The sequence below is a fragment of the Psammomys obesus genome, unplaced genomic scaffold (assembly GCF_907164565.1).
Source record: "Psammomys obesus unplaced genomic scaffold, mPsaObe1.curated_primary_1811, whole genome shotgun sequence".
Taxonomy (NCBI): Eukaryota; Metazoa; Chordata; class Mammalia; order Rodentia; family Muridae; genus Psammomys; species Psammomys obesus.
Window position 1 is genome coordinate 14,512,097 of NW_026596085.1, and position 15,073 is coordinate 14,527,169.

General features: G+C 55.9%; 1 protein-coding gene across 2 annotated transcripts in view; it reads left to right on the forward strand.

Annotated features, from left to right (window-relative positions):
* Positions 1 to 14,450, forward strand: part of Wnt7b (Wnt family member 7B) — a 45,458-nt gene extending 31,008 nt beyond the window's left edge. For both annotated transcript variants that reach the window (XM_055627022.1, XM_055627020.1), the window contains exons 3-4: positions 5,827 to 6,098; positions 12,002 to 14,450. In XM_055627022.1, the coding sequence (XP_055482997.1) occupies positions 5,827 to 6,098; positions 12,002 to 12,481 (752 nt within the window). In that variant the 3' untranslated portion in view covers positions 12,482 to 14,450. The remainder of the gene's footprint in view (positions 1 to 5,826; positions 6,099 to 12,001) is intronic.
* The last annotated feature ends 623 nt before the right edge of the window (positions 14,451 to 15,073 follow it).

Below are 15,073 nucleotides of genomic sequence, written 5' to 3' on the forward strand. Positions count from 1 at the left end.
TAGCCCGTAGTCGCAACATCAGGTAACTTGACCATTGACATTTCCAAGGACCGGTCAGACTTTCCCATGGTGGCTTCCCATCTCACCTCCCCGAGGCAGCGCCCGGGGCTCTGAGGCTTCGGGCCCTCGCCAGCATGTGAGTTCTGTGGTCTTTGATTTCCGCCGTCCTGGCGGGCATGAGTTGCATTTCACTGTGGTTTATGGGTACCAAGCATCTTCTCACATCTTTACTGGCCATTTCATATTCTCTCTTCAGAGTCTTTGTCTACACACTTCCCTCTCCCGCCTTCACCCACACTCCCAGGTGCTAAGTTCAAACAGAAGCTCATTCACACCCAAGTCCGTGTGTGTGGTTACGTGACGCACACACACCACACGAGGTTGCTTAAGCATGTGCATACCACCAAGACCTCGTGTGTGTGTGTGTGTGTGTGTGTGTGTGTGTGTGTGACATATGTGGGTATGAAGCTTAGGCCAACCTGTCTGTGTGGTCACAGGGACACAGGAAGGCTCCTTGGCTGGGCCAACATCACCTCAGTAACCAATTTTAGGATCTGGACTTGTAGAGGTCTCTAGGCCCTGGGTGACTCCAGACCTCTGACCTCTGACCTCAGTGACTCCAGCCTGTGAGTGCTGTCTCTATCGTGTCCTGAGTGGCTGTATGGTATTGGGCAGTAGCCTATCCTTCTCTGGGTCTCCTTGTTTAAAGTATGTCACTGGGCAGTCCTCAAGGCCTTTCCCAGAACTGAGTTCCTGGTCCCTAATTCCTCTTTGGAGAGACAGGCAAGGTGCTTTTGTAGGCCAGCCTCCACAGTGTAGCTCATGGGGTCATTGTGAGCTCAACTTGGGCTTTTATAGCCTTCTGAAAGTAGTGTGTGGCCTGTGTCGATGCCAGGAAGTGGCAGGTAGCTTGAGTGATAGGCCTAGGGAAGGCTTAGTCCCAACTCTGCCCTGAGGCAGTGGGCTCTGTCCTGCCTCTGCTTTGGACAGGAGGCCCATTGGGGTTCTCTTGGGGTCAGTGTGAGGGGACAGCAGGCAGCTGAGCCTGCCACTACATAGGTGTGTGGCAGGCAGGGACTGTATCATTGTCCTATGAGCTACATGCTGGCTACTTGGGCTTGGTAACTTGCCCCAGGCTATGACATGCCCAGGTGTTGACCTGTGCCAGCCCGATGGGGAGCCCATGGGCTCTATAAGAACAAGAGTTTGAATAACCTAAGGAAAGCACCGACCTGGGCAGTTCTGCTGTGGGCCGGTCCAGCCTCTGCTCTACAGCTGTAGTTTCAGAATCTGCTCCACAGATCAGCCTACTTAGGATAAAGACGGAGGAGACTTCGGGGGCGAGGCTGAAAGTACCAGTCTTGGAAGAGGGTGTTTCCGACCAGCCTCACTGAACCTTGAGAAGTGCCTAGCCATCCTTGGTTCTTCTGCTAGCTTTAGGCCTCCTCTTACTCTTGGGCTAGTGTTGCTGGTTCTGTTTGATCCCAGAGCTTGCTCCAGCTGAGGGGCTGAGGAGCACTCTGCTCCCACAAGGCAAATGAGGACACAGGCTTCTAGAGGGGTTGTGGTTTGACCACCCATCCTTACTCCCAGAGCAACTTCAAGCCCAGCGTTCCCCTGCCTTCACTGCTCCAAGCCTCTCTGCATGTCTCTCTCTGCTTCCCCCCTTTTTGACAAAGGCCCGTCAGCTAATTTTGCTTGCTTTGATGCATCCAAATGCCATAGACATGGGACTCTGCATCAGCCCGGTTCACCAAGGACTGCCAAGACTCAGAAACCCATCCAGGGACCCCTGAGAGCCAGGAATATGGCGTGGCCATTGTAAGCCCTACTCGCTCATCTCTGGTGTTTTTCAGGGAGGCAGGACCTCCAGTGCTTCATGGCACAGACCTGTGTGGGAATAAGTCTCAGGTCCCAAAGGGCTCCTAGGTCTCTCAGCTCAGGACACACTGAGAGATGATGTGCACATCCACTTTGTCCCCCTTCCTGCCATCAAAATCACCTAGAATAGCCCAAGCCCAGGCAGCAGCCACTGCTGGAGCAAATAGTTTACAACCAGGAGGCTCAATTTTCCTGTCTGAGAAATGTGTCCAATTAAAATGGCCTATTCTTGGGAAAGTTGGAAAGATAACATGTAATAAAGTGTCCGGATTCACCCATGTCCGAGGAGTTGGGAGAGGGCCTTGGTTGTGGGATGCATGAGAAAACTGACCCTAATGTTACCCAGAGGATATCCTCAGGGACAGGAAGAGTCCTAGCTGCATCCAGAGCCTGAGACATGGGCACACTGAGAGTCGTTAAAGATAGAGCTGCCACTGCCTGCCAGGCAGGAGGCAGGGAGCCAGGGGGTCCTTTCTTCACATATAGTTCCCCTGCACTAAGGGTGGCTATGCCCATCTGCAGATGAGCCACCATCCACCCTGGCCATGTTAGGCTGGAGCTCATGGTAGGAGAGGATAGGCCTTGGAGACTCTGGGGACCAGGGCAGCACACTGGAACCTATTGGCGCTATCAATGGTTTGTTGAACCAGGTCCTTGAGCTCAGGCTGTCTGCAACTGAAAAGGATGGGCTCTTCTGAGTCAATTCTCGATTGTTCTCTCCTGGAGAAAGCAGGCTAGGGCCTTGGGCAGCCCCAGCCAAAGTTCCAGGAGGGATGGGGAAGCCTAGAGTCCCTCCTCCCTCTCCCCACTCAACACCTGGGCATGTCATAGCCTGGGGCAAGTTATCAAGCCCAGGGAGCCAGCATGTAGCTGGCCACATGAGAACACATGTAGCATGCTAGTTGCAGGGACCCTCAGCCCATGACCCTCACCCCTCTCGTTTGACCTTACATGGGTTGTTCTCTACAAACTACCGATTGCCTCTCGCCTCCCTCCACCAGCCCCCATCTCTATGACAACAGACGGAGGGCTTGGCTCATTAAAACCAAATAAAAACGGCCCTAGCAGGAGTGGCAGCCTGATGAGTAACTGCTGAGTAACTGAGTCAGAGCAAGTGTGGGCATAAGCAGGTGAGAGCTGAGGCCCGGAGCGGGACCCATGCGGGACGTCTTGGGTCGTCCCGAAACACACCTGCCAGCCAGGGCACCTGCCTGCTTGCCTGGGGCTTCAAGATAGGTTTCCCCGGTCAGACTGGGAGAAGATATACAGTCTCTGGTGGCTGCCTTGGCTTGGGTTGGGGTGGGTGGTGGATGGCACCCGCAGCTATCTGCCTTCTATCACAAAATTGTACAATCATTTGAATTTTCTAGACCCCTGCATTGAGTGCTTGCAACCTGTGCTCACTAGGAACTCAGCTTGGCCTCCACGGAGCCCCCATCCTGGGCTCAGCGGCTGTCTAGCTGCCTTGCAACCAAAGGCACCGCCCCAGGGTGCTGGGAGTCTCTCCATTCTTGTCTCCTCTCCCACAGCCACAAGCGATGTATGTGCCCAACTGGGGGCAAAATAGGTCCCAGGGACTTATGTTTGGGCCCCGAGCCCCTTCCTAGTTTCTCTGGGCTTTGTATACCCATGGTCAGGTTCAAATCCCACCTCACTCACTAATGCCCGCTGTTATACCCTTTCACTGTCGGTAAGAACAGGGTATGGTTAGAAAAGAGCTGGGCGCGTGGTGGAAGCACGTGAGTGCTGGCTGCGATGAGGACACTGAGCTGCTTTTGAAGGTTTCAGAATCCTGTCATTGTAGGGTCACAGTGGGCTTGTTGTGTGTCTTGCCAGCCGCTGTGCTCCCTAGGGAGGAGTGCACACCCCTACAACACAGCATGCGTGCCGTACCTCACAGCCCCACACATATTTCAAACTCACAGCACTACACTAATACCAGCCTACCCCACGACCTCCATGGCACCCCCACCAGGAGTCGGCCTACGCCTCCACAAGACTTCCTTCATTCAGGGTTTCCCATCCTCCAGGGAGCCTTCCTAATTCCACCCCACAGGAACCGGTTAGGGTGTCCTCTGGGGTCCGGAGTCCCATGCCCCATGCAGAACTTACAGAACTCCTCCCTGGAATGGCCATGTCCATCACCCCCTCAACAGCTGATCAGCTGACTTTGCCAGGCCTGAGCAGAGGGGAAAGAGAGCCTGCCATCTTCCCTAGGGTCTTGGTGACCTAATTTAGACCCAGGGGTGGATTCCTGCACCTGCCTAGTCTCTGCTCTGGGTAGGGCTCCTGGCCAGCCTCTACCAGTGCAGGGACAGGGCAGCCCTGGGTCCTTAGAGCAACGCTGGTAACACATTCTGGGAAGACTCCACTGGGTTTAGGGACTGTTTCCCTTCTCTCCTACCGCCTGTCATAAATGGAGCCCAGAGCCCACAGATCCTGGGAATGCATCCTGGCAAGAGAGGTGCCGTGGGGGTGGGAGTGGCCCAGCAGGGCAGCAGGGCAAGGTGGAGGCTGCCATAGGCCTGAGACAATTGGCTCCATCCTGTTCTCACCTTGAGGATAGAGGGTCCTCTAATGATCTCTCCCTGGAAAGACGCCCTCAGGTACACCTCAGCTTGTTGGTAGGTAAGTAGGCTCAGGCCAGGGATAGAGTTGGTTAGTGGCGTGGCTTATGGACCTGGCTTAACTCTGAACCATTCTTCTGTAGTGAGTGGTGGGTCACAGCAGACACAGGCTCCAATAGCAGGGCCTGCAGCCAAGTACCTAAGACAGGCTGGGACAGGCAGGTGCTGGCATGGGGCCTTGCTAAGGGTAGGTCCTGTGTTTCCTACCACCTTAGCCACATCTGACCACAAGATGAGTTGCCCATAGATGAGATGGGAGGGGGCCACCCCTCTCTGGAGCTTACCCTAGGTTCCTGGGGTGGCCTTCATGATCCTGCAGGGCACCCACCCACAGCCATGAGCTGGAATCCTGAAGAAAACAGACAGGAGGTGATGAACAGGGAGGGACCCAAGAGTCGAAAATGGAAGGCTTTCAAGGGCCAGCCTGAGACTGTGGAAGATAAAAAGAGAACAGAACAGGTCTCGCCACATCACTTGAGGGACCTTTGGACCTACAGGGATCCAGGGATCCCCCTGGTGGAGAGGTTTCCCCACAGGAGCAGCAAGAGCTTCATCCTGAGGAGTCTGCCTAGAGGAGGAGACTTTAGGGCCAAGCCTCAAAAGGGGAAGGGAATCTTACCCCAAAGACCAGTAAATCTACAGGGGTGTGAACCACACCCAGAAGGCTTGAGTCATCATCCCTGACAGAGGATGGGGAAAGGGCTGAGGAAGAGAGGCAGGTGTCAGCAGGAGTAGGGTGGGGACTGGCTTCCTTTTGCAGCTCTGTTGGTCACAGGCTTGGCTCTGCAGCAGAGGCTGGCCAGTGAATATTCTGGGGTGGAGGGGTGCCCTGCCTAGACTACATTTGGAAAGACCTGGGAGGTGACTAGGGATGGGTGGCTGCTGCCCAGAGGTTAGAAGGAAGGGGAAACCAGGGAGCACAAGGCCTGAAGTGGACTGAAGATGAGCAGGAAGGGAGGTAGGCTTCCGAGCTGTGTGGGGCCCTGACTAGGGTACAGAGACTCTGGGCTTCCTCATGGCCCAGAATACCCCCTTCTGCCCAGAACACAAATGACCCGTCCCTTGGGAACAGGGAGACAGTATATGGCAGAGGAATGTGCTGGTAGGTCACTGCAGACACAAATGACAGCCAAATGACCTCACTACATCCCTTCAGGGTGGGGTTCACTTTAGTGAGTTGCTAGCTCAGACAGGGCAGGCGCTGAGCCTAAGGTCACACAGCAGGGGGATTACACCCTCCTGTGACCACCTGGTCCAGAACACAAAGGCCTCAGCACCCGAAGGCCTCAGCACCCATACCTACCGACTCTCTCCACAGGGAGTCGTGAGGCGGCCTTCACCTACGCCATCACCGCGGCAGGCGTGGCACACGCCGTCACCGCTGCCTGCAGCCAGGGCAACCTGAGCAACTGTGGCTGTGACCGGGAGAAGCAAGGTTATTACAACCAGGCAGAAGGCTGGAAGTGGGGAGGCTGCTCTGCGGATGTGCGCTATGGCATCGACTTTTCCCGGCGCTTCGTGGACGCTCGAGAGATCAAGAAGAACGCCAGGCGCCTCATGAACCTTCACAACAACGAGGCAGGCAGAAAGGTAGCACCAGGGCATGGTGGGCGCGGTGGGCGTGGTGGGCGTAGTGGGCATGATACCTGCCTGTCAAAGGACTTGGACTGGATCCTCTCAGTGTCACCTCTGTGTCTCTGAAGCCCCAGGCAGTTTCCCCGTCCTTTCTGCGGGCGTGACACCTAGGGTTTGGACATGTGGGACCAGTTTCTATGTTGAGCATGAGCTGGGCCTGGCTGGAGACCTGCAGGTGGGCCTAGGCCCCAGGCCATAATAACCCACATCTCTGGATCTAGAGGCTAATCAACAAAGCAAAGCAGAGCAAAGCACAACAAACCCGAACAAACAAAAATACTCAGACATCTGAGAAGAGAAAAAGAAGGGAGATTATGGTCTCCGCATGGGCAGGTCCAGTCAGCTCTTGGAATAGCCAGATTTGCATATGGGTGGGATAGCGTGAGGGCGGTAATGGAGGAAAACCGGGCCAGGACACACTAGGGAAGAAGTCAGGGTGAGCCCGGCCACCACTGGGAGATGAGGGCCCCAGATACTGTGCTAGCAGGAGCGGCTGCCGCGGCGGCAAGATGGCCCGAGATAGGGCAGCCAGCCGAGCAGAACATGGGCTGGGCCTGGCTCCTGGGTGCTAGGGGCTGCACCCATGCCTGCAGGGCCCGGGGGCTTCTTGGGGCCTGGGCTGAACTGCCATTCCAGGCAGAGAAGCATTGAGGAATCCTTCCACCTCAGGGACTATAGCCCAGACCAAGTGTCTCATTCATGGATTTAGCAAACACTCCGCCTTTTTTTTTTTTTTTTCCTCTGCCAGGCCATAGTGAGGAATCCCACTTAACTAGGGGGTCTGGGATCACTTAAAGGTATAAAGGGCCCAGGGAAAGGCACAGGAGCTTCCGGGAGGAGGTGGTCTAGGAGTGGGATCTTGAAGGATATTCGGGGAAAGGTGAGAAGGCTGATCCTGGGAAATGGCCGTAGTCCCAGCCAGTGGGAGCCGGAGCAGGTGGATGGGTCAGGCCCAAGGAAGCAGGTGCTGGCATGAAACAGGAGGGGGATGCCCCCACAGGGGGTTGTTAGATTATGGTGGCAAACAGATGAGCAAAGAATGGTCCTATGGCCTCCAATGGCTTCCTAGAGAGACCCGCATCTCCAGACAAAGACCAATTCATAGTATAGGATTAAAGCTCACCTGACAAGGAGGCTGAAGAGGGGGGCCTCCACATTGGAGGACAGGCAAGGCTGGACCCTCACGGGAGCCCCTTGAGTCTCTTCAGTGGCTTGTCTCTAAACAGATTTTTTTTTTCCTCTAGAAAGGAAGATTTCACTGTCCCCAGTTTGCAGATAAGGACATGAGCCCCAGGGCAAGCTGCTGCAGAGCTGGTCAAGTGGTCCCTCGGGCCTGAGTTCTGGTCTCTGATCAGTGGGACAAGGATTCTAGGCAGAAGGCCATCTGGGTTCCAGCTAGGGTTGTCTCCAGTTTAGGTCTGGGATTGATCTGATAAAGAGGTATAAGGGGTTAAGGCAGGCATGGTCCCTGGGGGTATGGGAAGATGGAGGCTGGTAATGGGACTAGGGACTAAAATGAAGGATGAGGGGTGAATCCTGGCAATTGTTAGCTAAGGGGAAGAGGGCATACAGACAGCCCAGACCCTGTACTAGGGGTCTGAAGGAAAGCGGCACCATGAACCAAGATAGAGAACAAATCATGAGAGACCAGGATAGGTGGAGGCTGGCTAGGAGCCATAGGGAAAGGCAACTGTTAGAGGGTCAGTTGTACCCAGGCATGGCAGCGCGTTCACTGAGGTGGACATGGACTGTGAGTTTTAGGGTAGCCTGAGCTATGTAACGCAACCCCGTCTCAGAAAGAGAAAGAGCCAGACATGGTGGTGTATGCCTTTAATCCCAGCACTCAATAGGCAGAGGCAGGCAGATCTCTGGGATTTTGAGGCCAGCCTGGTGTACATAGTAAATTCCAGGCCAGCCAGGGCTACCCAGTAAGACCCTGCCTCCCCTCCCCCCCCCAAAGAAACAGCCTCGGTTGTATGGGAGTTGACCCTGTCCCTCTGCTGAGCCTAAGTCTCCCCCATCTGCCCAATAGACACAGACACTTTGTCAGCCTCCTCTGCCGGCACTGTAGCCATGAGCACACTTTGGCCTGAACCCTGAAAGCCAGCCAGTGGCTGCATGTGGGCCTTTTCTCCCAAGCAGCTCGGTACTAGAGCTAGCTTTGGTGGTGGGCTGAGAGGCTGAGAGGCTGAGGTTGCCGCATGGCTCCTGGGTATTTCAGACTTACCCTAGGGAATCAGATGACCCAGAGCACCTCACACTCACAACAAAACAGGACAGAGCCATGCCCTCCCACAGTCCTAGCACTGAATCCTGGCTTAAGGTGTGGTGAGGCCAGGCCCTCTCCAAAGACTCTGGGATGTATTTAGAGTGTGAGGCAGGGGTTTTACTTGCCTTGACCAGATTCTGGAGACCCCAGCATTTGTTGTCTTGTGTCTGCCTTGTTCCAGCCCCTGCTGATGACTGTGTGGCCTCTACCGGGCTGTTGTTTCTTCTTTCTCAGTATCTTTCGGACCACACTATTCCAGACGGACACAGTTCCATTTTACCTTCATCTTGTCCCGGGAGGTCACGTCTGTGCTTTCCTGTGATGGAAGTCATAGGCAGCAGCCTCCAGCCATCTCCCTCCCTGTTCTCAGGCCGAATGAACTCGGACAGGCATCCTGGGTGGGCTGGGGTGAGATGGGCTGAGCTTGGAGACTAGATCATCATGGCTACCCACCCAGCCCTGCTTCACTTCTCCATTATACTCCATGGGCTGTGCCAGTGACTGGGCAGAAAGAGAACTATCCCAAAGAATACTCAGACATGAAGGAGCCTGGTCAACAGTTCCTTCCTTTGGCAGTCCCATCATAGCGTGGAGCAAGGGCGGTAGGAAGATGGAATGGATACCTGAGAAGGTAGAATCTGTGGTTTCTTTCCTCCATCCAGACACGCTGATGACCAGGGCTGTTCTGTGAGGTGCTGTGCTCAGGTCCTCCCATTGATACCCACCAGGCTAGAAGCTGTCGCTGGGATCTGGGGGAAGGGCACCCTATCAGCCGGCCACAGGCTGTGTCCCGACCAGGGATTTCTGACAGTGGTGCTGTGTGGTCTTATTATTCTGGTTGTATGGATCTGGGAGGGAAACCCTTGCGGAGCCCAGAGTGTGGTTGCTGCCCTGAGGCCAGTAAGACTCACAGCCATTCCTGCCCCCCCCCCAATCAGACAGAGCTACAGGGCAAAAGCCATGTTCCCTGCAGCTTCCAGATCTCCAGGGAGGCCAGGCCACTGCAGGCTCAGGAAGCTAAGGGCATGATATCTCCACTGAGCCTCTCTCCGAGACCTCAGCTGCTCCTAGGCTGAATGTAAGGCACCTTCCCCACTTATTTCTGCCTCGCTGGGATAGAGGGTGCCAGACTCCCTTGGGCTGTCCAATCTTCTCCTGAAAGGCTCTGTTCCCCAGCCTGATGATTACCCTGGCCTGGCCAAAGAGAGTGCTGCTCCAAAATCCAGGACCCTCTTGGACCTTACCCTGGGTGCAGTTGACACCATGTGCCTGTGTGTGTTAGAAGGGACCAGGCCTGCAGAGCCCTCAGCCTCAGCCCAGCCCCTCAGGCAGGAGGCCCCTTCTGCAACCTCCAGGTGTCTCCTGGGCTCCTGGGCTGATCTCAGTGCCCCCATGCTCCTGGCTGCCCCTGGCGCCACAGCTGCTGTCGCTCTGATGGTGAGGGCTCTGGAGAAGGAAACGGCACATTCTTGAATCCTGTGATCACTTCCCGGCGAGGCTCCAGCTCAGGGGACCCAGCCAAGCGAGGACTCGGCCCCTCACTCTGCAAACACCTGCCCAATCAACTTCATCTGCCCTTGTCACCAGCAGGGCTACACAGAATCTGATTTCCTCGGGCAGGCTGGGGTAGGAGAGAGCAGCAGGCTACAGATCCCTGGTCGAGGGGTGTCCAGCAGGCCACAGTGACACTGGTAACTGACTACTGAACTGCATGGCCCCAACCCGAACCCCACTGATCCCAGCCATTGGAGGAGAGTTGTCATGTCATCCAGACCCTAAGTGACAGGCTGCTCCTGCCTGGGGTCCAGAAAGGCCAGTCTAGCTAGCTGCTAAGCTGGTGGCCAGGGCAAGGGACTTAACAAGCTCAAAGAAGACTAGTAGAAGGGGACATAACCAAACAAAGCTGAGCCAGGGGCAGGAGAGTTACCAGAATGGATGAGGGAAGGGAGATTCGGGGAACAGGCCCCAAGCATGCCTGAGACCACTCTGGCCCGACTCTCAGGCCTTTCTGGTCCACCCACTACGCCCCCTTCCCTCCACAAGAAACCTGGGCCAGTCCTACCTCAGCCTCCCGCTTTCTCCTGCCCAGCTGCCCAGCTTCTCTAGTTCCTGCCACAGGCTGTCACTCACATAGTGGAAGACAATAATGGGGATACCGCCCAGGGTCCCCCCAGCGGTGGGGGGGCATACAGCCCCATCTTCCCCTGAATGGCCAATGGTACTGTTGTATCTTTTGGTAGGTCCTCTTGGGATGCTTTTCTGTCTCTCTAATGAGCTCCTACCTTACCATCAACACCCATTAGCAACATCACCTTCTCCAGGAAGCCCCCACAGGTACCAACACCCCTGAACAGTTCTGAGCTCCCTCAGGCCCTGAAAGTCGTCACAGCATCTGTTTCTTCTTTCCTTCCTTCCTTCCTTCCTTCCTTCCTTCCTTCCTTCCTTCCTTCCTTCCTTCCTTCCTGTTTGTTGTTTGTTTGTTTACCTTGGCTGTCCTGGAACTTGCTTTGTAGACCAGACTGGCTTTGAACTCAGAGATCGCTTGCCTCTGCCTCCCGAGTGCTGGGCTTAAAGATGGGTTTCACCCCCACCCAGCCCCTCCTGTTTCTTTCACTGGAACATGTGCTCCATAGGTTCTCTGTGAGGTTCAGGGAAGGTTCTGAGGCAGAAGCAGTCTCTGTGGGGTTCTTCCTTTCACTCTTGTTTTCATTCATTCATTCATTCATTCATTCATTTTTTTCATTCATTCATTCATTCATTCATTCATTCATTCACTTGTGGAGGCTTCTTGTCTAGAGCAGACAACCTGGGGGCTGACAACAGGTGCTCTTGACAGTGGGTTGCAGCCTGAGGGTGGAGCTAGGGGCCAAATGCCGGAAGTCCCAGGCTGTGGAGGTGAGGCCAGTGAAGCAGGGACAGCTGACAAATGGGCCCTCGGCAGTCACAGGGCAGCAGCTAACAGTGACTCCCCATCTTTCATGAGGCCAGCTGGCAGGGCTCTTTCGATCTTGGTAAATGAGTACCTGGGGTCAGGGCTGCCTCTGGGAACTGGCCTTTCCAGGCGCGAGGGAGGCCCAAGGAAAACACACGGAAACACACAAGGAAAATGCACCCATCCCGGGCCCTCATGCAGCTGGGAGAAAGAACAACAACCGGCTAGGCCTGGCTGTCGGCTTCCCAGAGGATGGCACGACTGGGCCTCGCTGACCCGTGCCCTCACCCTCCCGGTTCCCTCCATCCCTGGCACGCCAGGCTGTCATTAAGCAGCTGGCTGTTAAGCTCTGACTGCATGCCAGGCCCTGCACCAGGCATGAGGGCGGTCTCAGGGAGATGGAGACGTGGAGGGCCCATGTTTATCAGTCACCCGCTGGTGCCCAGCCTCTCCCAGCACAGTGTCCCTACCGGGTACCTGGCTCCCATTGCTTCATCAGGGGTGGATTTAACCAAGTCTAATCAGATACTCCACACTCTATGGAGAGCCATGGGGATCCATTCCCAACAGTTTACACCAACGGGCACAGACAGGAGAACTCCGGGTGGCACCCAGCCTCTTCCATTCCCTGCTGAGCCCCCACTCTGTTTCCTGCAGGTTCTGGAGGACCGCATGAAGCTGGAATGTAAGTGCCACGGTGTGTCAGGCTCCTGCACCACCAAAACCTGCTGGACCACGCTGCCCAAGTTCCGTGAGGTGGGCCACCTGCTCAAAGAGAAGTACAACGCGGCTGTGCAGGTGGAGGTGGTGCGCGCCAGCCGCCTGCGCCAGCCCACCTTCCTGCGCATCAAGCAGCTGCGCAGCTACCAGAAGCCCATGGAGACGGACCTGGTGTACATCGAGAAGTCGCCCAACTACTGCGAAGAGGACGCGGCCACGGGCAGCGTGGGCACACAGGGCCGCCTGTGCAACCGCACCTCGCCCGGTGCTGACGGCTGTGACACCATGTGCTGCGGCCGGGGCTACAACACGCACCAGTATACCAAGGTGTGGCAGTGCAACTGCAAATTCCACTGGTGCTGCTTCGTCAAGTGCAACACGTGCAGCGAGCGCACCGAGGTCTTCACCTGCAAGTGAGGCAACGGCGCAGGCGCACACGGCACCTGCCTGCCCTGCAGCCCTTGCCATTTTGCACATCCTTCTTTGCTTCCGGAGCTGCCGGCTGCGGGCACAGGGGGGTGGAGGTGGGGGTGGGGAGCTCAGATACTCCAGGCTCCTTCCTGCTGGCTCTGTCCCGGCCAGAGGCACAGCTGTGCCCTGACTCGCCCAGCATCCAAGGCCAATGCAATGGTCTGGTACCCAATGGAGACGAACTCCTTTACTTCTCTTCGGGAACGTGAACCTCAAAGCGACCGTGAGACTCTGAGGGTCACCTCCCTGTCTGGTGGCTGGACACAGAAAGGTCACACCCACCAGTCACACTCAAAACTGTTTCCTGGGCTCTGTTCTGCCGGCCCCTGGCAGTATGGACGGATGTTGACAAAATTATTTATGTTCTTTTTTTTTTTTTTTTTAGCATCAGATGAGGACTCAGTACTAACGACCGGGTAGCCAGACCTAACCCTATTTCAGGTTGCCCCGCCTCTATCTCCTTTTCCTCACTTCTCCTGGCCCCTTGCAGGACCCAGGGAAGTCGGAGTTGTCACGGAGGCTGGCTAGTGGGGTGACTCCTCAGTAGCACCCTGGGAGGGACTTGGTAGACCCACAAGGCCTGAGATGGCCTTAGAGGACAGCCCATCTTCCATTCCACGTGGAAACTGTCACACAGATCAGTTGTGGCTTGTGTTAGGGTCCGGGCATGCCTCTTCCCCTCCTGGTCCTTCACCCCCTCCCAGCCCTCTGCCAGCCTCCACCTCCAGTTTACAAATCCCTTTCTTCTCTGGAACCAACCTGACTCCCAGGACTGCCCCCAAAGGTTCAGGAGAGGTCAGGGACGGTTGCTCCATGTGACAGATGGACACAGGGCAATCTGAAGATTTGCTGGAAGGCCCAGGCTCTGTGAACTATACCGCCACAGCCCGAAGCAGCCCAAACTCTGGAAGTAGCCAGGGTGGTGGGGAGGCTTTATCCCCTTCTCAGTGCCTTGGGGTTTGTCCTTCTACCCTGACCCTGATGCCAGAGAATTGGCATCCAGAATTTAAGGCTGTATCTGCCAGGCTGCCTGGCTACTGTCCACGGACACCTGCTTGAGGCTCCTCATATCCCGAGGACATGGGACCCTCAAGCAGGGGTCTGTGGGAGGCTTGCTGTCCTGTTTCCTCATGACCTTCCAGATGGGGACAAAGAACTCAGGCCCGGGGTATATCCCACCCTCTCCTCCACAATACACGACAGGGGTAAGGAACTACCTGGGTCGGTAACACCACCACCCACAGCCTTCCCCACACTACGGCGTTTCATAGCAGAAGTCCACGGGAATGCGGGGTTTGGTGGCCACCAAGCCAGGTGGCCTGGACATTGACCTGGGGAAAGTGATCCCTGTTTACCCTTGCCTTGCACCCAGCTGTGTGTCCCTATCATGTCAGGATGTTACAAGCCTCTGGACCACTGGCGATGTCCCACCCTGGTTCTGGCCCCATCTCCTCACCCCCAAGTCCTGGGATGCCCAAACCTATAGCCCAGTGTCCCCTGTAAGGAGCCTGGTTAACTTATATTGTTATATAGTGTCCCCGTCTGTCGTGTCTCTTAAGTTATTGTGACCTACACTGGGTACCGGAGGGGATGGGGGATGGCTTCATTTGCTCTCCCCCAAGCCAGGCTCCTCCTTCTGCTTGAAACAGACCCTCGGGGGCCCTTGATGCCACCGAGGCAATTCGCACTGTCCCTGGGCTGCCGGGCACCTGCGCCTGCACTCGGTCAGCGGCAGACCTTGCCTTGGGGGAAGAGAGGTGGTTAGTGGACCCAGGCAGGGCACTGGCTGTCCCAATGCTGTGTGCTGGGGTGGAGGTGGCCGGGTACCACATGTCCTTGAAGTGCCCTACTTCTGATGGGCTGTGTTCTGCCTCCTCTGGAGGGGAGCACTTGGCCCCAATAAAAGCTGGAATCAGAAAAGAGACTTGTGTGTGGAGTCTCCATGGGACACCCTTGTAGTTCTTGCCTTGAGGGTGGGGGCACACACTGCCCACTGAGGCTGAGCTCTTTCGTCTTTCTTGCTTCCTTCACCTCCTCTGCTGGCTGAGGGGTCTGCTTCCTCCCATTCCATACTTGAGGCCCTTGGCCAGGCTCTGCTGGGATCATCAGGCTTGCCTGCCTCTAGCAGCTGGCTAGAGTCCCTGGAAGCTTCTCTGGATAATACGGGGTTTAGGCTGCAGGGACACAAGGCCTAATAGTCTGGTGCCCAGGAACTAACCACAGGTCTGGGTTCAATATGCCTTCAGCTGGAGGCCAGATAGAAGGCCCCGTCTTCGACTACATTTCCCTCTAAATTCAGAGTCCTAGGCCTGATGATTTGGGGCTGTTTGTGGCAAACTTCAAGGGCCTGTCTTGTTCTCACAGGGTCTGAGCCCGGAGTCCCGAGGGGTTCGCAACCTCAATGGCTTGCCTGGCCACACTGCCTGTGGAGACCATGCCCTGCCTACAGTGAATGGCATTTCTACCCAGGGTCAGAAGGCATGTGGCGGGGCCGGTTTGGCCACTGCCCTCTGTCCCGGGGAAGCCTGGCATTGGGTT